This window comes from Leptodactylus fuscus, chromosome 8 (genome assembly GCF_031893055.1).
Source record: "Leptodactylus fuscus isolate aLepFus1 chromosome 8, aLepFus1.hap2, whole genome shotgun sequence".
Lineage (NCBI taxonomy): Eukaryota > Metazoa > Chordata > Amphibia > Anura > Leptodactylidae > Leptodactylus > Leptodactylus fuscus.
In genome coordinates this window covers 1,324,540-1,347,521 of record NC_134272.1, presented here as the reverse complement: position 1 = coordinate 1,347,521, position 22,982 = coordinate 1,324,540, and the positions used below count along the sequence as shown (strand labels likewise).

The 22,982-nt window shown below is 39.7% G+C and overlaps 1 protein-coding gene across 1 annotated transcript in view; it reads left to right on the top strand.

The window, feature by feature from the left end:
* The first annotated feature begins 4,319 nt into the window (after nucleotides 1-4,319).
* Nucleotides 4,320-22,982, top strand: part of LOC142217059 (integrin alpha-M-like) — a 74,202-nt gene continuing 55,539 nt past the window's right edge. The window contains exons 1-4 of the mRNA XM_075285238.1: nucleotides 4,320-4,375; nucleotides 17,465-17,567; nucleotides 22,113-22,216; nucleotides 22,889-22,959. Coding sequence (XP_075141339.1) covers nucleotides 4,339-4,375; nucleotides 17,465-17,567; nucleotides 22,113-22,216; nucleotides 22,889-22,959 — 315 coding nt within the window. The 5' untranslated portion in view covers nucleotides 4,320-4,338. The remainder of the gene's footprint in view (nucleotides 4,376-17,464; nucleotides 17,568-22,112; nucleotides 22,217-22,888; nucleotides 22,960-22,982) is intronic.

Here is a 22,982-nt window from a genome sequence, read left to right as displayed (position 1 = left end):
TATGTCTGGTATCCAGCAGTATCCTTATATAGTGAGCTCCTCTCTATATGTCTGGTATCCAGCAGTATCTTTACATAGTGAGCTCCTCTCTATATGTCTGGTATACAGCAGTATCCTTACATAGTGAGCTCCTCTCTATATGGCTGGTATCCAGCAGTATCCTTATATAATGAGCTCCTCTCTATATGTCTGGTAGTCAGCAGTATCCTTATATAGTGAGCTCCTCTCTATATGTCTGGTATCCAGCAGTATCCTTATATAGTGAGCTCCTCTCTATATGTCTGGTATCCAGCAGTACCCTTATATAGTGAGCTCCTCTCTATATGTCTGGTATCCAGCAGTATCCTTATATAGTGAGCTCCTCTCTATATGACTGGTATACAGCAGTATCCTTATATAGTGAGCTCCTCTCTATATGTCTGGTATCCAGCAGTATCCTTATATAGTGAGCTCCTCTCTATATGTCTGGTAGTCAGCAGTATCCTTATATAGTGAGCTCCTCTCTATATGTCTGGTATCCAGCAGTATCCTTACATAGTGAGCTCCTCTCTATATGTCTGGTATACAGCAGTATCCTTACATAGTGAGCTCCTCTCTATATGGCTGGTATCCAGCAGTATCCTTATATAGTGAGCTCCTCTCTATATGTCTGGTAGTCAGCAGTATCCTTATATAGTGAGCTCCTCTCTATATGTCTGGTATACAGCAGTATCCTTATATAGTGAGCTCCTCTCTATATGTCTGGTATACAGCAGTATCCTTATATAGTGAGCTCCTCTCTATATGTCTGGTATCCAGCAGTACCCTTATATAGTGAGCTCCTCTCTATATGTCTGGTATCCAGCAGTATCCTTATATAGTGAGCTCCTCTCTATATGTCTGGTATACAGCAGTATCCTTATATAGTGAGCTCCTCTCTATATGTCTGGTATCCAGCAGTATCCTTATATAGTGAGCTCCTCTCTATATGACTGGTATCCAGCAGTATCCTTATATAGTGAGCTCCTCTCTATATGTCTGGTATCCAGCAGTATCCTTATATAGTGAGCTCCTCTCTATATGTCTGGTATCCAGCAGTACCCTTATATAGTGAGCTCCTCTCTATATGTCTGGTATCCAGCAGTATCCTTATATAGTGAGCTCCTCTCTACATGTCTGGTATCCAGCAGTACCCTTATATAGTGAGCTCCTCTCTATATGTCTGGTATCCAGCAGTATCCTTATATAGTGAGCTCCTCTCTATATGTCTGGTATCCAGCAGTATCCTTATATAGTGAGCTCCTCTCTATATGTCTGGTATACAGCAGTATCCTCATATAGTGAGCTCCTCTCTATATGTCTGGTATCCAGCAGTACCCTTATATAGTGAGCTCCTCTCTATATGTCTGGTATCCAGCAGTATCCTTATATAGTGAGCTCCTCTCTATATGTCTGGTATCCAGCAGTATCCTCATATAGTGAGCTCCTCTCTATATGTCTGGTATCCAGCAGTATCCTCATATAGTGAGCTCCTCTCTATATGTCTGGTATCCAGCAGTATCCTCATATAGTGAGCTCCTCTCTATATGTCTGGTATCCAGCAGTATCCTCATATAGTGAGCTCCTCTCTATATGTCTGGTATCCAGCAGTATCCTTACATAGTGAGCTCCTCTCTATATGTCTGGTATCCAGCAGTATCCTTATATAGTGAGCTCCTCTCTATATGTCTGGTATCCAGCAGTACCCTTATATAGTGAGCTCCTCTCTATATGTCTGGTATCCAGCAGTATCCTTATATAGTGAGCTCCTCTCTATATGACTGGTATACAGCAGTATCCTTATATAGTGAGCTCCTCTCTATATGTCTGGTATCCAGCAGTATCCTTATATAGTGAGCTCCTCTCTATATGTCTGGTATCCAGCAGTATCCTTATATAGTGAGCTCCTCTCTATATGTCTGGTATCCAGCAGTATCCTCATATAGTGAGCTCCTCTCTATATGTCTGGTATCCAGCAGTATCCTCATATAGTGAGCTCCTCTCTATATGTCTGGTATCCAGCAGTATCCTTACATAGTGAGCTCCTCTCTATATGTCTGGTATCCAGCAGTATCCTTATATAGTGAGCTCCTCTCTATATGTCTGGTATCCAGCAGTACCCTTATATAGTGAGCTCCTCTCTATATGTCTGGTATCCAGCAGTATCCTTATATAGTGAGCTCCTCTCTATATGTCTGGTATCCAGCAGTATCCTTATATAGTGAGCTCCTCTCTATATGTCTGGTATCCAGCAGTATCCTTATATAGTGAGCTCCTCTCTATATGTCTGGTATCCAGCAGTATCCTTATATAGTGAGCTCCTCTCTATATGTCTGGTATCCAGCAGTACCCTTATATAGTGAGCTCCTCTCTATATGTCTGGTATCCAGCAGTATCCTTATATAGTGAACTCCTCTCTATATGACTGGTATCCAGCAGTATCCTTATATAGTGAGCTCCTCTCTATATGTCTGGTATACAGCAGTATCCTTATATAGTGAGCTCCTCTCTATATGTCTGGTATACAGCAGTATCCTTATATAGTGAGCTCCTCTCTATATGTCTGGTATCCAGCAGTATCCTTATATAGTGAGCTCCTCTCTATATGTCTGGTATACAGCAGTATCCTTATATAGTGAGCTCCTCTCTATATGTCTGGTATCCAGCAGTATCCTTATATAGTGAGCTCCTCTCTATATGTCTGGTATACAGCAGTATCCTTATATAGTGAGCTCCTCTCTATATGTCTGGTATCCAGCAGTATCCTTATATAGTGAGCTCCTCTCTATATGACTGGTATACAGCAGTATCCTTATATAGTGAGCTCCTCTCTATATGTCTGGTATCCAGCAGTATCCTTACATAGTGAGCTCCTCTCTATATGTCTGGTATCCAGCAGTATCCTTATATAGTGAGCTCCTCTCTATATGTCTGGTATCCAGCAGTACCCTTATATAGTGAGCTCCTCTCTATATGTCTGGTATCCAGCAGTATCCTTATATAGTGAGCTCCTCTCTATATGTCTGGTATCCAGCAGTACCCTTATATAGTGAACTCCTCTCTATATGACTGGTATCCAGCAGTATCCTTATATAGTGAGCTCCTCTCTATATGTCTGGTATACAGCAGTATCCTTATATAGTGAGCTCCTCTCTATATGTCTGGTATACAGCAGTATCCTTATATAGTGAGCTCCTCTCTATATGTCTGGTATACAGCAGTATCCTTATATAGTGAGCTCCTCTCTATATGTCTGGTATCCAGCAGTTCTCGCTCTGCACACTCTGTCTGTAGCTTGCAGTTCTCCCTGCGCTGGAGAGAGTAAACTGACAATAAAACTAAGAGACAAGGAAAGAGCAGGCAGTAACAGACAGTGCGAGGACATGACACAGATACCACTTGGCACAGTTACCACATGACACAGGTACCACATGACATATGGACCACATGACACAGGTACCACATGAAACAGGTACCACATGACACATATACCACATGACACAGGCACCACATGACGTATGGACCACATGACGTATGTACCACATGACATATGGACCACATGACACAGGTACCACATGACACATATACCACATGACACATATACCACATGACGTATGGACCACATGATGTATGGACCACATGACACAGGGACCACGTGACGTATGTACCACATGATGTATGTACCACGTGACACAAATACCACATGACGCAGAAAAGCAACAGACTGTAATAACAGTAGTGTGAACAGACTACTAACTTGCTTTGCAACATTCCCTGCCTAATACTTTTGCACATCACTGTATATTTCATTATGTGAAGATGGATAGGTATGAGCCGGGCGCCCTGACAACTTGTGGGCACCATAATGGGGCTCTCTGGACATGTAAAGATCTAGAACAGAGACAAGGACTGCAGCGAGACGTTCCTCTATTTTTCACACTTATGAGAAAAGTGCGGCGGACACGAGACAGTGAGAGCGAAGTGTGAAAGCCGTGGGGGTCATTCACTAAACGACGTCATCCGAGGACTATCTACAACCCAGATCAATGGTCACAGACCTAGAGACAGAACATATAAAATACATCACAGCAGCACAGAGTATTTCATGAGAGGAGAGAGCAGGAAGGCGCTCCTCAGCAGCACAGAGTATTTGTAGGAAGTCCTGACTCCTCCATCCCTCGCACTGTCCTCTGGTCTTGTTACTTCTGCTTCGTATCTCTCTTGTTTCATGGTTTGAGGAAGTTTAGGTCCTGCCCAGAGTCTGAGGGTGGGGGTGGGGGTCAGCGACTAGAGCGCTGCACTGTGCTGGACGCTGCCGACATGGACACAACGCTGCGCTGCCTGCTCCTCGGCCTGGGTGAGTGACACTGTATTATATTACATGATATACCGTCACCTGTACTACAGGAAGATATCATCACTGTGCACAGAGGAGAAACGTATACTGTGAGAGTCAATATGTGTATACTGTGAGAGTCAATATCTGTACTGTGAGAGTCAATATGTGTATACTGTGAGAGTCAATATCTGTACTGTGAGAGTCAATATGTGTATACTGTGAGAGTCAATATATGTATACTGTGAGAGTCAATATGTGTACACTGTATTACTATATTATGTGTACTGTATTACTATATTATGTGTACACTGTATTACTATATTATGTGTATACTGTATTACTATATTATGTGTACACTGTATTACTATATTATGTGTATACTGTATTACTATATTATGTGTACACTGTATTACTATATTATGTGTGCACTGTATTACTATATTATGTGTGTACTGTATTACTATATTATGTGTATACTGTATTACTATATTATGTGTGCACTGTATTACTATATTATGTGTGTACTGTATTACTATATTATGTGTGTACTGTATTACTATATTATGTGTGTACTGTATTACTATATTATGTGTATACTGTATTACTATATTATGTGTACACTGTATTACTATATTATGTGTATACTGTATTACTATATTATGTGTGTACTGTATTACTATATTATGTGTGTACTGTATTACTATATTATGTGTGCACTGTATTACTATATTATGTGTGTACTGTATTACTATATTATGTGTGTACTGTATTACTATATTATGTGTATACTGTATTACTATATTATGTGTGTACTGTATTACTACATTATGTGTATACTGTATTACTATATTATGTGTGTACTGTATTACTATATTATGTGTATACTGTATTACTATATTATGTGTGTACTGTATTACTATATTATGTGTGTACTGTATTACTATATTATGTGTGCACTGTATTACTATATTATGTGTGTACTGTATTACTATATTATGTGTGTACTGTATTACTATATTATGTGTGTACTGTATTACTATATTATGTGTGTACTGTATTACTATATTATGTGTGTACTGTATTACTATATTATGTGTGCACTGTATTACTATATTATGTGTGCACTGTATTACTATATTATGTGTACACTGTATTACTACATTATGTGTGTACTGTATTACTATATTATGTGTGCACTGTATTACTATATTATGTGTACACTGTATTACTACATTATGTGTGTACTGTATTACTATATTATGTGTGTACTGTATTACTATATTATGTGTGCACTGTATTACTATATTATGTGTACACTGTATTACTACATTATGTGTGTACTGTATTACTATATTATGTGTATACTGTATTACTATATTATGTGTATACTGTATTACTATATTATGTGTGTACTGTATTACTATATTATGTGTGCACTGTATTACTATATTATGTGTGTACTGTATTACTATATTATGTGTACACTGTATTACTATATTATGTGTATACTGTATTACTATATTATGTGTATACTGTATTACTATATTATGTGTGCACTGTATTACTATATTATGTGTGCACTGTATTACTATATTATGTGTGTACTGTATTACTATATTATGTGTATACTGTATTACTATATTATGTGTATACTGTATTACTATATTATGTGTGTACTGTATTACTATATTATGTGTGTACTGTATTACTATATTATGTGTACACTGTATTACTATATTATGTGTATACTGTATTACTATATTATGTGTGTACTGTATTACTATATTATGTGTGCACTGTATTACTATATTATGTGTGTACTGTATTACTATATTATGTGTGTACTGTATTACTATATTATGTGTATACTGTATTATGATATTATGTGTGTACTGTATTACTATATTATGTGTATACTGTATTACTATATTATGTGTATACTGTATTACTATATTATGTGTGTACTGTATTACTATATTATGTGTACACTGTATTACTATATTATGTGTATACTGTATTACTATATTATGTGTGTACTGTATTACTATATTATGTGTACACTGTATTACTATATTATGTGTATACTGTATGTCACGGAGCAAAGGTATACGTCTTCCTCCGGATGGTCTTTTGAGTCAACACGGACGCAAGAGGTCGGGAGACAACAGCAATTTATTGTAATCCACAAAGTTAGTAGCCGGCGGCAGTCACATCAACCGTAACAACAATAAGTCCACAGAAGTCACAATCCAATGATAGCTTTGGCTCCTTAGTCCTGTAACTAAATCCTGGCTCTCTACAGAGCTGTGCACAGGCCGGCTAACACATACTAACTGCAAGCTATATACTATATACTAAGACTGTTACACCTATATCTGTGGGTGGGAAGGGCTGAGTCACAGATCCTTCCCCCCTCACCTATACCAAGGAGAGCAGACTCCCTGTCTCCTGTGGACAATGCACCATCCAACATCTTCTTGGAGACACTGATCAGATTATCTCCACCCATTGTCCTCACTAGTTAGAGGTATTTGCATACAATGTGCTAACACACTAGACCCTAATCAGCCAACTACACATTGATGTATATAACAGGTTAGAGAATACATTCCACATGAAATATATATTACACATTGCCTATTGCCGGACTCTAACCATCCCGTGACACTGTATTACTATATTATGTGTACACTGTATTACTATATTATGTGCATACTGTATTACTATATTATGTGTGTACTGTATTACTATATTATGTGTACACTGTATTACTATATTATGTGTATACTGTATTACTATATTATGTGTGCACTGTATTACTATATTATGTGTGTACTGTATTACTATATTATGTGTACACTGTATTACTATATTATGTGTGTACTGTATTACTATATTATGTGTATACTGTATTACTATATTATGTGTGTACTGTATTACTATATTATGTGTGTACTGTATTACTATATTATGTGTGTACTGTATTACTATATTATGTGTACACTGTATTACTATATTATGTGTATACTGTATTACTATATTATGTGTATACTGTATTACTACATTATGTGTGTACTGTATTACTATATTATGTGTACACTGTATTACTATATTATGTGTATACTGTATTACTATATCATGTGTGTACTGTATTACTATATTATGTGTATACTGTATTACTATATTATGTGTGTACTGTATTACTATATTATGTGTACACTGTATTACTATATTATGTGTGTACTGTATTACTATATTATGTGTACACTGTATTACTATATTATGTGTGTACTGTATTACTATATTATGTGTACACTGTATTACTATATTATGTGTATACTGTATTACTATATTATGTGTATACTGTATTACTACATTATGTGTGTACTGTATTACTATATTATGTGTGTACTGTATTACTACATTATGTGTGTACTGTATTACTACATTATGTGTATACTGTATTACTATATTATGTGTACACTGTATTACTATATTATGTGTACACTGTATTACTATATTATGTGTGCACTGTATTACTATATTATGTGTGTACTGTATTACTATATTATGTGTGTACTGTATTACTATATTATGTGTATACTGTATTATGATATTATGTGTGTACTGTATTACTATATTATGTGTATACTGTATTACTATATTATGTGTATACTGTATTACTATATTATGTGTATATTGTATTACTACATTATGTGTGTACTGTATTACTATATTATGTGTGTACTGTATTACTACATTATGTGTGTACTGTATTACTACATTATGTGTGTACTGTATTACTACATTATGTGTATACTGTATTACTATATTATGTGTATACTGTATTACTACATTATGTGTATACTGTATTACTATATTATGTGTATACTGTATTACTATATTATGTGTGTACTGTATTACTATATTATGTGTGCACTGTATTACTATATTATGTGTGTACTGTATTATGATATTATGTGTGTACTGTATTACTATATTATGTGTATACTGTATTACTATATTATGTGTATACTGTATTACTATATTATGTGTGTACTGTATTACTATATTATGTGTACACTGTATTACTATATTATGTGTATACTGTATTACTATATTATGTGTATACTGTATTACTATATTATGTGTGTACTGTATTACTATATTATGTGTACACTGTATTACTATATTATGTGTGTACTGTATTACTATATTATGTGTACACTGTATTACTATATTATGTGTATACTGTATTACTATATTATGTGTATACTGTATTACTATATTATGTGCATACTGTATTACTATATTATGTGTATACTGTATTACTATATTATGTGTGTACTGTATTACTATATTATGTGTACACTGTATTACTATATTATGTGTATACTGTATTACTATATTATGTGTGTACTGTATTACTATATTATGTGTACACTGTATTACTATATTATGTGTATACTGTATGTCACGAAGCAAAGGTATACGTCTTCCTCCGGATGGTCTTTTGAGTCAACACGGACGCAAGAGGTCGGGAGACAACAGCAATTTATTGTAATCCACAAAGTTAGTAGCCGGCGGCAGTCACATCAACCGTAACAACAATAAGTCCACAGAAGTCACAATCCAATGATAGCTTTGGCTCCTTGGTCCTGTAACTAAATCCTGGCTCTCTACAGAGCTGTGCACAGGCCGGCTAACACATACTAACTGCAAGCTATATACTATATACTAAGACTGTTACACCTATATCTGTGGGTGGGAAGGGCTGAGTCACAGATCCTTCCCCCCTCACCTATACCAAGGAGAGCAGACTCCCTGTCTACTATGGACAATGCACCATCCAACATCTTCTTGGAGACACTGATCAGATTATCTCCACCCATTGTCCTCACTAGTTAGAGGTATTTGCATACAATGTGCTAACACACTAGACCCTAATCAGCCAACTACACATTGATGTATATAGCAGGTTAGAGAATACATTCCACATGAAATATATATTACACATTGCCTATTGCCGGACTCTAACCATCCCGTGACACTGTATTACTATATTATGTGTACACTGTATTACTATATTATGTGTATACTGTATTACTACATTATGTGTGTACTGTATTACTATATTATGTGTGTACTGTATTACTACATTATGTGTGTACTGTATTACTACATTATGTGTGTACTGTATTACTACATTATGTGTATACTGTATTACTATATTATGTGTATACTGTATTACTATATTATGTGTGTACTGTATTACTATATTATGTGTACACTGTATTACTATATTATGTGTGTACTGTATTACTATATTATGTGTGTACTGTATTACTATATTATGTGTGTACTGTATTACTATATCATGTGTACACTGTATTACTATATTATGTGTACACTGTATTACTATATTATGTGTATACTGTATTACTATATTATGTGTATACTGTATTACTATATTATGTGTACACTGTATTACTATATTATGTGTACACTGTATTACTATATTATGTGTGTACTGTATTACTATATTATGTGTATACTGTATTACTATATTATGTGTATACTGTATTACTATATTATGTGTATACTGTATTACTACATTATGTGTGTACTGTATTACTATATTATGTGTGTACTGTATTACTACATTATGTGTGTACTGTATTACTACATTATGTGTATACTGTATTACTATATTATGTGTATACTGTATTACTATATTATGTGTACACTGTATTACTATATTATGTGTACACTGTATTACTATATTATGTGTGCACTGTATTACTATATTATGTGTGTACTGTATTACTATATTATGTGTGTACTGTATTACTATATTATGTGTATACTGTATTATGATATTATGTGTGTACTGTATTACTATATTATGTGTATACTGTATTACTATATTATGTGTATACTGTATTACTATATTATGTGTGTACTGTATTACTATATTATGTGTACACTGTATTACTATATTATGTGTATACTGTATTACTATATTATGTGTATACTGTATTACTATATTATGTGTGTACTGTATTACTATATTATGTGTACACTGTATTACTATATTATGTGTGTACTGTATTACTATATTATGTGTACACTGTATTACTATATTATGTGTATACTGTATTACTATATTATGTGTATACTGTATTACTATATTATGTGTATACTGTATTACTATATTATGTGCATACTGTATTACTATATTATGTGTATACTGTATTACTATATTATGTGTGTACTGTATTACTATATTATGTGTACACTGTATTACTATATTATGTGTATACTGTATTACTATATTATGTGTATACTGTATTACTATATTATGTGTACACTGTATTACTATATTATGTGTGTACTGTATTACTATATTATGTGTGTACTGTATTACTATATTATGTGTGTACTGTATTACTATATTATGTGTATACTTTATTACTATATTATGTGTACACTGTATTACTATATTATGTGTGTACTGTATTACTATATTATGTGTGTACTGTATTACTATATTATGTGTGTACTGTATTACTATATTATGTGTGTACTGTATTACTATATCATGTGTATACAGTATTACTATATTATGTGTACACTGTATTACTATATTATGTGTGTACTGTATTACTATATTATGTGTACACTGTATTACTATATTATGTGTACACTGTATTACTATATTATGTGTGTACTGTATTACTATATTATGTGTGTACTGTATTACTATATTATGTGTGTACTGTATTACTATATTATGTGTATACTTTATTACTATATTATGTGTACACTGTATTACTATATTATGTGTGTACTGTATTACTATATTATGTGTGTAGTGTATTACTATATTATGTGTACACTGTATTGCTATATTATGTGTGTACTGTATTACTATATTATGTGTGTACTGTATTACTATATTATGTGTATACTGTATTACTATATTATTTGTGCACTGTATTACAATATTATGTGTATACTGTATTACTATATTATGTGTATACTGTATTACTATATTATGTGTGTACTGTATTACTATATTATGTGTATACTGTATTACTATATTATGTGTGCACTGTATTACAATATTATGTGTATACTGTATTACTATATTATGTGTGTACTGTATTACTATATTATGTGTACACTGTATTACTATATTATGTGTGTACTGTATTACTATATTATGTGTGTACTGTATTACTATATTATGTGTGCACTGTATTACTATATTATGTGTATACTGTATTACTATATTATGTGTGCACTGTATTACTATATTATGTGTGTACTGTATTACTATATTATGTGTGTACTGTATTACTATATTATGTGTACACTGTATTACTATATTATGTGTGTACTGTATTACTATATTATGTGTGTACTGTATTACTATATTATGTGTGTACTGTATTACTATATTATGTGTATACTGTATTACTATATTATGTGTATACTGTATTACTATATTATGTGTGCACTGTATTACTATATTATGTGTGTACTGTATTACTATATTATGTGTGCACTGTATTACTATATTATGTGTATACTGTATTACTATATTATGTGTACACTGTATTACTATATTATGTGTATACTGTATTACTATATTATGTGTATACTGTATTACTATATTATGTGTGCACTGTATTACTATATTATGTGTGTACTGTATTACTATATTATGTGTGTACTGTATTACTATATTATGTGTGTACTGTATTACTATATCATGTGTACACTGTATTACTATATTATGTGCACTCTGAACTCTATTCGCTGGGTAATATGTAGAGTGATTGGCAGAGGGGAGCAGTCGATGAAGAATGGAGGAGAGGTGAATTAAGTGAGCAGCACAGTTTACAGGCTAGAGCGGGGCGAGGGTGTTTGCTGGGAGTCCATGGAGAAGGGGGTTACAGTAACCCAAGTGGGAGATTAATTTTCAGGGTTGAGAAAGGAGCGGATTCGATGGATATTCTTGAGTTGGAGGCAGCAGGAGGTGCTGAGGGTTTGAACATGCAACTTGAAGGATAAGGGTGCATTCACACTACCATCGGTGTCCGACAGCTAGTGTCTGATGCTAATGTCCGCGCAAAATCTTGCGTGGACATTAGCATCGGACTCTAGCTGTGTCCGATACATTTTGTATTGATTTAAATGGACTTTGGGTGCGTTGTTTTACTATCTGTGGGTGTCCTTAACTGTCCATTCACAAAGATGTCCGACTTTTCAAGTGGACAGAAAAAACCTACATGTACAGGGGGAGGGACAGGAGCGGGTGAGATAGGTGTAAGATTTAAGGGGTTCCGTGTGCTGATTCTGGGTGTGGGGAAGGAACTGACAGTAGGGGTTTGCTGGGGGGATCCAGGATTTGATGTCACCAGAAGTAAGTAATGAAAATAGCCCACTCACGGGATTTTCTAAGTCAAAAAAATGTGCCACGAAATAAGGATCTTGGATGCCCGGACCAATCTTCCATCGGCTTGGAAAAGGTAACAAAGTAGATCATAAGGAAATCCGGCACCACAGCCGTAAATCCTGAAAATGTAGCCTTTACTTTCTTCAGCAATAAAATCCATCCATCATAAGTGTTGTCAGACCATCACCATTCGTGGTTCTTTCATATTGAGGAACGTCTTACTGACGCGTTTCGAGGATATGTTGTGGTGCTGGATTTTCTTCTGATCTACTTTGTCACTAGAAGTAAGGAGTAGCCGGGAGAGGGGCGGCAGGGGTAAGTAGGAGGATGCGGGGGGGGGGGGGGTGTCTGGGGCAGATAGCCTGCAGGTCTGTGAGTAGCTGTGCAGACAGTCAGAGGGTGGGAGAGATGGAGAGATAGAGATTTCTTACTAACAAGGCTGGTTTGTGGTGGAAAAGTGGTTTTACAAGTAAAGCAAGAAGATGATAGAGAGAAGTGATACTGGGAGACGAGTGATAAGTTTGCAGTAGTTGGTTTATGTTACCTGTTTATATGTACTATGTATTACTATTACTGAGGAGGTGCACGTTGAGGTCTTCGCCATTTGCTTCCTAGATGACTGTGGTCTGGTCCTTTCTTTGCTCCCTCCTCAAGTCATCTGAGTGAGGAGAATCCGCCATGTCCTGGGTGTGCAGTAAAGATAAAGACAATGTTCATCCAACCACAACCACACACCACAGGGATATTACACTGCTCTGCTGTACACATTCTGATCTCCTGATCCTTCCTTTCCTCCACCCAAGTATTTTCATCCTTCTCCATGATCTGCACAAAGTTATCGAATACCTCAGTTCTCCGACCAGTGTAATACTGGGTGGTGCCTCAGAGAGACTGGTGGGGGTCTGGACAATGCTGCATCCACCCTCCAATCCCTTTCCTAATCATTCTCTTCCACCCAGTCCCCACCAGTCTTCCTCTCTTTCCCAGTTCTCTGCCATTTCCAGTCCTTCTCCCCACCCAGTCCCCACCAGTCTTCCTCTCTTGCCCAGTTCTCTGCCATTTCCAATCCTTCTCCCCACCCAATCCCCACCAGTCTTCCTCTTGCCCAGTTCACCACCATTTCCAGTCCTTCACCCCACCCAGTCCCCCACCAGTCTTCCTCTCTTTCCCAGTTCTCTGCCATTTCCAGTCCTTCGCCCCACCCAGTCCCCATCAGTCTTCCTCTCTTACCCAGTTCACCACCATTTCCAGTCCTTCACCCCACCCAGTCCCCCACCAGTCTTCCTCTCTTTCCCAGTTCTCTGCCATTTCCAGTCCTTCGCCCCACCCAGTCCCCATCAGTCTTCCTCTCTTACCCAGTTCACCACCATTTCCAGTCCTTCACCCCACCCAGTCCCCATCAGTCTTCCTCTCTTGCCCAGTTCTCCACCATTTCCAGTCCTTCACCCCACCCAGTCCCCCATCAGTCTTCCTCTCTTACCCAGTTCACCACCATTTCCAGTCCTTCACCCCACCCAGTCCCCCACCAGTCTTCCTCTCTTGCCCAGTTCTCCACCATTTCCAGTCCTTCTCCCCACCCAGTACCCACCAGTCTTCTTCTCTTGCCCAGTTCTCCACCATTTCCAGTCCTTCTCCCCACCCAGTCCCCATCAGTCTTCCTCTCTTGCCCAGTTCTCCACCATTTCCAGTCCTTCTCCCCACCCAGTACCCACCAGTCTTCTTCTCTTGCCCAGTTCTCCACCATTTCCAGTCCTTCTCCCCACCCAGTACCCACCAGTCTTCCTCTCCTGCCCAGTTCTCCACCATTTCCAGTCCTTCTCCCCACCCAGTCCCCACCAGTCTTCTCGCAGGCAGTGGTGGAGGAGGCTGAGCGATGTAATGGTTCTTCACTCACTGTCAGGCTATGGATAAGATCAGTACATAGAGATGCTGGAAGCTGACAGAGTGGCAGAAGAGTGATCATCAGTAGAGATGAGCGAGTAGTACTCGATCGAGTAGGTATTCGATCGAATACTACGGTATTCGAAATACTCGTACTCTATCGAGTACCACTCGCTGTTCGAATGTAAAAGTTCAATGCAGAACCAGCATTGATTGGCCGCATGCTATACAGTCGGCCAATCAACGCTGGTTCTTCTCCTACCTTTAGAAGTCTTCTCCGTGCAGCTTCCCTGCGGCGTCTTCCGGCTCTGAATTCACTCTGCCAAGCATCGGGCCTGGGCAGAGCCGACTGCACATGTCCGCTTGTGGTGCCGATGCCTGGCAGAGTGAATGAAGAGCCGGAAGATGCCGCGGGGACGCTGCAAGGAGAAGACTTCTCAGAGGATCCAGCCTGACCCTCACTCGTGGACTTGGTAAGTAGAATTTGATCGAACGTTGCCTACCCCTGAAACGAGCATTTTCCCCCCATAGACTATAATGGGGTTCGATATTCAATTTGAGTAGTCGAATATTGAGGGGCTACTCGAAACGAATATCGAATCTCGAACATTTTACTGTTCGCTCATCTCTAATCACCAGTAATATAAGAGGAAGGGCAGAGATGAGACATCATGTGTATGGGGCACAAATGGGGCATTATACTGTAAATGGAGAACTTATACTAGGACATAATAATATGTATCAGGGCACCAAAGAGTGTTCTACTATATCATGGGGCAATAAGGAGAAATGATACTGTGTATAGGGGAGACTAAGGGACATTATACAGTACGTGGGGGATAATGTGGAGCATTATAGTAGAAGCAATACAGAACATTATACTGTGTATAGCAGACACCAGGGGGCATTATAAAGTATATAGGGGCAATATGGAGCATTACAATATGTCAAGGGGCAATAGGGAACATTGTACTGTGTATAGGGGCAAAATGGGGTATTATGCTGTGAATAGAGGCAATAAGGCACATTACACTGTGTATAGGGGTAATAAGGAGCAATGTACTATATACTGTATATAGAGGTCTTGGCATTCTACCGCACAAAATAGGGCAGAATGATAAATTATGTTAGAATTTTTTTTACCTGTAGTTGAATTTTGTAGCGGAACATTCAGTGCAAAGATGACCCCAAATTTGGCCAGTGCCCACAGCCATAACACTGAGGTCATCGACTCTCTATATTACAGCTGCAAGTCCTGCTATAATAAGTTTATGCCATTTATTTAAATCAGCGGCACACCATACAAGAGTTACCAGTCACTATCCTATACCAGTCCACTCACCAGTCTTCTTCTTCTGCTCAATTCTCCACCTCTTTCAGTTCATCCCCATGGTTTGACTTACCAGTCTAATTCTCCTATACAGTGCTCAGTCACTTCCAGTCCTTCTCCTCCATCATTCTTTTTACTAGTTTTTCTCTTTTGTCCAGTTCTCCTCTATCATTCTACTTGCCAGTCTTTTCCTTCTGCCCAGTTCACCACTTCCCGTTCTATTCCTCCATGATACCACTTCCAGTCTTCTTCTTCTGCCCAGTTCTTCACCACTTCTAGTTCTTCTCCTCCATCATTCACTTACCAGTCTTCTTCTTCTTCTTCTTCTTCTTCTTTTTCTTCTGCCCAGTTCTTCACCACTTCTAGTTCTTCTTCTCCATCATTCACTTGCCTGTCTTCTTCTTCTTCTGCCCAGTTCTTCACCACTTCTAGTTCTTCTTCTCCATCATTCACTTGCCTGTCTTCTTCTTCTTCTGCCCAGTTCTTCACCACTTCTAGTTCTTCTTCTCCATCATTCACTTGCCTGTCTTCTTCTTCTTCTGCCCAGTTCTTCACCACTTCTGGTTCTTCTTCTCCATCATTCACTTGCCTGTCTTCTTCTTCTTCTGCCCAGTTCTTCACCACTTCCAGTTCTTCTCCTCCATCATTCACTTGCCAGTTGTCTTCTTCTTCTGCCCAGTTCTTCACCACTTCTAGTTCTTCTTCTCCATCATTCACTTGCCTGTCTTCTTATTCTTCTGCCCAGTTCTTCACCACTTCTAGTTCTTCTTCTCCATCATTCACTTGCCAGTCTTCTTCTTCTTCTGCCCAGTTCTTCACCACTTCCAGTTCTTCTCCTCCATCATTCACTTGCCAGTTGTCTTCTTCTTCTGCCCAGTTCTTCACCACTTCCAGTTCTTCTCCTCCATCATTCACTTGCCAGTTGTCTTCTTCTTCTGCCCAGTTCTTCACCACTTCCAGTTCTTCTCCTCCATCATTCACTTGCCAGTTGTCTTCTTCTTCTGCCCAGTTCTTCACCACTTCCAGTTCTTCTCCTCCATCATTCACTTGCCAGTTGTCTTCTTCTTCTGCCCAGTTCTTCACCACTTCCAGTTCTTCTCCTCCATCATTCACTTGCCAGTTGTCTTCTTCTTCTGCCCAGTTCTTCACCACTTCCAGTTCTTCTCCTCCATCATTCACTTGCCAGTTGTCTTCTTCTTCTGCCCAGTTCTTCACCACTTCCAGTTCTTCTCCTCCATCATTCACTTGCCAGTTGTCTTCTTCTTCTGCCCTTTTCTCCGCCACTTCCAGTCCTTCCCCTCCTCATATTTTTTGCTAGTTTTTTCTTCTGCCCAGTTCTCACACTGCAGGATCCATCTTGGGGCTGAGATCACCAGGGAGGGTTCTTATTATTAGGACATGCTCCTCATGGACTTCATACTTCTTTTCACAGTTATGTCCTTGGCTGGAGCCTTTTTTTTGGACACCAAGCGGCCGATCCTCTTCCAGAACAATGACCGCAGCTTCGGACACAAGGTTGTACAACTGGGAAATAGGTAAGAGAACTATCGGCTTCTTTACTAAGTGATAGGGTTTGTGACCAGTCTGTGGCTTTCTGTGGCCGCCACCTCTGAGTATCAGCTCACCTGATGTAACATGACCTGTGACTATCCTGTCCTCTACTTATCTTCTACTGATCCTAAGTGACATCTTGTCCTCCAGTCACAGCCTGGCTCTGGTGACTTGTATTCTGGGTAGTGTGGTCTCTAGTCCAGGCCAAGTACAGTCATCTCGTGTAGGACTCTGGGAGTGAAATACCAAATACAGGCAGAATTATGAATACAGCTCCTGGGCGTTGTCATGTGCTATTGTGTCATGGCATTGAAATTCTCGATTTAGTAACAAATTCCAAGTAATATATAGGATGTGGTATTGTAAAGGAGGGGGTGGGGGGCGGTATTTCTCCAGAGTTAGGTTTATATGTATACTTGTATTAGATATTGATCATTTTATAGAGATTTTCTTTCACTTTATTTTTTAGAAGGGTTTTTTTATTGATAAGTTGCAATAAACTCTCCACAATCCAGTATTGTAGTAAGTCTGCCCCGGAGGGGGATCTGTCAGCTCTGGGATGGAGATAATATAGCGCTCAATGGGGCCGGCACCGGACAATGACCGCAGCTGACATACTGCGCCACTACCCAGCCCTCATACAATTTCTGCACAGAAACTTCCTCTAACAGGTCGGCTGGAGTCTTCCAATAGGGAAGAAAGATGACTTGTCTACAGCAGCAGATGTTATAGTGCAGCAGACAACAGGTTACTAGAATAAGATCTCCAGGCTGTGACTATAGACGGTACACTCACAATATCATAAGAGATGAACCGCCTGTAACAGCAGGACACAAGTGTTTACTCAAGGTTCCCCAGTTCACTGCATCAGATGATATCATGAAGATCTTATCCATCTCTCCTTCACTAGTTATCTACATGGCAGATTTGCCCTTAGTCAATGTTCTTTTCTCCAGTAGATAGCTGTCCTCCAGTAGTGATCTTTCCTCTAGTAGTGATCTGTCCTCCAGTAGTGATCTGTCCTCCAGTAGTGATCTGTCCTCCAGTAGTGATCTGTCCTCCAGTAGTGATCTGTCCTCCAGTAGTGATCTGTCCTCCAGTAGTGAGCTGTCCTCCAGTAGTGAGCTGTCCTCCAGTAGTGATCTGTCCTCCAATAGTGATCTGTCCTCCAGTAGTGATCTGTCCTCCAATAGTGATCTGTCCTCCAGTAGTGAGCTATCCTCCAGTAGTGATCTGTCCTCCAGTAGTGAGCTATCCTCTAGTAGTGATCTGTCCTCCAGTAGTGATCTGTCCTCCAGTAGTGATCTGTCCTCCAGTAGTGAGCTATCCTCTAGTAGTGATCTGTCCTCTAGTAGTGATCTGTCCTCTAGTAGTGATCTGTCCTCCAGTAGTGATCTGTCCTCCAGTAGTGAGCTATCCTCTAGTAGTGATCTGTCCTCTAGTAGTGATCTGTCCTCTAGTAGTGATCTGTCCTCTTGTAGTGATCTGTCCTCTAGTAGTGATCTGTCCTCTAGTAGTGATCTGTCCTCCAGTAGTGATCTGTCCTCCAGTAGTGAGCTATCCTCTAGTAGTGATCTGTCCTGCAGTAGTGATCTGTCCTCCAGTAGTGAGCTATCCTCTTGTAGTGAGCTATCCTCTTGTAGTGAGCTATCCTCTTGTAGTGAGATATCCTCCAGTAGTGAGCTGTCCTCTTGTAGTGAGCTATCCTCTCATAGTGAGATATCCTCCAGTAGTGATCTGTCCTCCAGTAGTGATCTTTCCTCTAGTAGTGATCTGTCCTCCAGTAGTGATCTGTCCTCCAGTAGTGATCTGTCCTCCAGTAGTGATCTGTCCTCCAGTAGTGATCTGTCCTCCAGTAGTGAGCTGTCCTCCAGTAGTGAGCTGTCCTCCAGTAGTGATCTGTCCTCCAATAGTGATCTGTCCTCCAGTAGTGATCTGTCCTCCAATAGTGATCTGTCCTCCAGTAGTGAGCTATCCTCCAGTAGTGATCTGTCCTCCAGTAGTGATCTGTCCTCCAGTAGTGATCTGTCCTCCAGTAGTGATCTGTCCTCCAATAGTGATCTGTCCTCCAGTAGTGATCTGTCCTCCAATAGTGATCTGTCCTCCAGTAGTGAGCTATCCTCCAGTAGTGATCTGTCCTCCAGTAGTGAGCTATCCTCTAGTAGTGATCTGTCCTCCAGTAGTGATCTGTCCTCCAGTAGTGATCTGTCCTCCAGTAGTGAGCTATCCTCTAGTAGTGATCTGTCCTCTAGTAGTGATCTGTCCTCTAGTAGTGATCTGTCCTCCAGTAGTGATCTGTCCTCCAGTAGTGAGCTATCCTCTAGTAGTGATCTGTCCTCTAGTAGTGATCTGTCCTCTAGTAGTGATCTGTCCTCTTGTAGTGATCTGTCCTCTAGTAGTGATCTGTCCTCTAGTAGTGATCTGTCCTCCAGTAGTGATCTGTCCTCCAGTAGTGAGCTATCCTCTAGTAGTGATCTGTCCTGCAGTAGTGATCTGTCCTCCAGTAGTGAGCTATCCTCTTGTAGTGAGCGATCCTCTTGTAGTGAGCTATCCTCTTGTAGTGAGATATCCTCCAGTAGTGAGCTGTCCTCTTGTAGTGAGCTATCCTCTCATAGTGAGATATCCTCCAGTAGTGATCTGTCCTCCAGTAGTGATCTGTCCTCCAGCAGTGAGCTATCCTCTAGTAGTGAGTTATCCTCTCGTAGTGAGCTATCCTCCTGTAGTGTGCTATCCTCCAGTAGTGATCTGTCCTCCAGTAGTGATCTGTCCTCCAGTAGTGAGCTATCCTCCTGTAGTGTGCTATCCTCCAGTAGTGATCTGTCCTCCAGTAGTGATCTGTCCTCCAGTAGTGATCTGTCCTCCAGTAGTGAGCTATCCTCTCTTAGTGATCTGTCCTCCAGTAGTGAGCTATCCTCTCGTAGTGAGTTATCCTCCAGTAATGAGCTATCCTCCTGTAGTGTGCTATCCTCCAGTAGAGATCTGTCTTCCAGTAGTGATCTGTCCTCCAGTAGTGAGCTATCCTCTCGTAGTGAGCTATCCTCCTGTAGTGTGCTATCCTCCAGTAGTGATCTGTCCTCCAGTAGTGATCTGTCCTCCAGTAGTGATCTGTCCTCCAGTAGTGATCTGTCCTCCAGCAGTGAGCTATCCTCTAGTAGTGAGTTATCCTCTCGTAGTGAGCTATCCTCCAGTAGTGATCTGTCCTCCAGTAGTGATCTGTCCTCCAGTAGTGATCTGTCCTCCAGTAGTGATCTGTCCTCCAGTAGTGAGCTATCCTCCAGCAGTGAGCTATCCTCTAGTAGTGAGTTGTTTTCCTACAGTCATCTCTTCCTCTTGTCCTACCTGATTTATGGGAACAGTCTTATGTGCTGATCCATCTCCCTCCCTTGACCAACATTGTGCAATATGGCGTCTAGAAAAATGCCAGAACAGCAATGGAGGCAGCTCGAGAGATTGAAGACACTGGCTGACACTCACAGGACCTCCAAGTGCCTTCCGTGTTACATTGATTCCAATGGGGTGTCACATAGTATGATGCCATACAGTATCACGTAGAATGATGCCACGTCACTGCATTATGTAGAATGATACCACATGTCACAGTATCACGTAGAATGATGCCACATCACTGTTTTACATAGAATGATGCCACATGTCACAGTATTATGTAGAATGTTGCCATTTGTCACAAACTCATAAAAAATGTAAATAGGTGAGGGTGTTATGGAACAGAGACTCACAACCCTCCCTCAGACTGAGGCCTTAAAGGGGTTGTCCCATCACAAGGATCCGATCTATACTGCTAGTTTATGTGGATATAAGACTTTTCCTAAATGCATTGCTTTATCAAAACTGCTTTGTTTGGCCGCTATCTTAGTGCATTCACTTCATTGTTTACACTCCGTTTCTATGGCCCTTGGGATTATCTGCTCATTTGTCAAGTGATGTAGCTGCCTGCTCTCAGGGAGGGGGGGAGGGGCAGGGAGCAGCTCAGAGCTGTTTGAGAAGCTCCGCTACTTAAATGACACAGCTAGGGGAGGTGAGAGCTCCGGGATTTCTGAGCTCTTATCAGTTGGTTTAATTGGATTTGCTTGATAAGGGCTGAGCTAGGGAGTCCGTTACCTCTCTATGTAATGCAAGGTGACTCAAATCCAGCTCTGCTACATCAGCTTCACACTATGGTAATTCATTTACAACCAATCCCGTGCAAGTGAAACCCCGCCCACCAATGTGCCGAGAAAAGCAGGAAGTGAAGAGAGCACAACAGCCTGCGGGTTAGTGAACAAGCGTCATGGGAATACCCCTTTAGCAACATGAGCATATAACACATCCTACAGTTTAGTGCTAGAACCTTGGGGCGTGATATAATATAACCCATAATCCTGCCAAGCTGAGGTGACCGAACTCTACAAGACGAGAAGCCATCCCTGTGCAACAAACTAGGGGTGCAAATAGTCCCAAATAGAACATGACACATGTCCAGGGGGCAAATACTTCCTGTGAGTGCTGTAACCAACTTCTATCTATCACAGGATGATGGTCAGCGCTCCCCGCTTTGCAGAAGCAACAAATAAAACTGGTCGGATATATGACTGTAACCCGGAAGACACGAGGTGCTCTCCCATCACCATCACTGGTAAGACCCTAAAATACCCCCCAACAGATGTTTCTCCTGGTGCACCAGGCTCAGAGATCTACAACCAGTGTCCTCTCCAAAGCATCTGACCACTCATGGACAGAAACGTGCAGAAAAGCTAGACGACAACAAAACAAGATAGAGGGGGAGGGGGGTTCTTTTTCACTTTCCCCAGCCTAACATAAAAAACAAAGCCTGGACAATCCCTTTTAGTAGAATGATGTCACATGTCTCAGAATGATGTCACATGTCTCAGTATGATGTCACATGTCTCAGTATGATGTCACATGTCTCAGTATGATGTCACATGTCTCAGTATGATGTAGAATGATGTCACATGTCTCAGTATGATGTAGAATGATGTCACATATCTCAGAATGATGTATAATGATGTCACATGTCTCAGAATGATGTCACATGTCTCAGTATGATGTCACATGTCTCAGTATGATGTAGAATGATGTCACATGTGTCAGTATGATGTAGAATGATGTCACATGTCTCAGTATGATGTAGAATGATGTCACATATCTCAGAATGATGTCACATGTCTCAGTATGATGTAGAATGATGTCACATGTCTCAGAATGATGTAGAATGATGTCACATGTCTCAGAATGATGTCATACATGGTCGGCTTTTCTCAGTGTCCTCCATGTTCTCGATTTTCAGGTTCTGCCGATGATTTTGATATTTCGCTCGGACTCTCTATGGCCTCATTGCAGCGCCCTGTTCAGTTACTGGTAGGTGTAATGACTCCCATTGT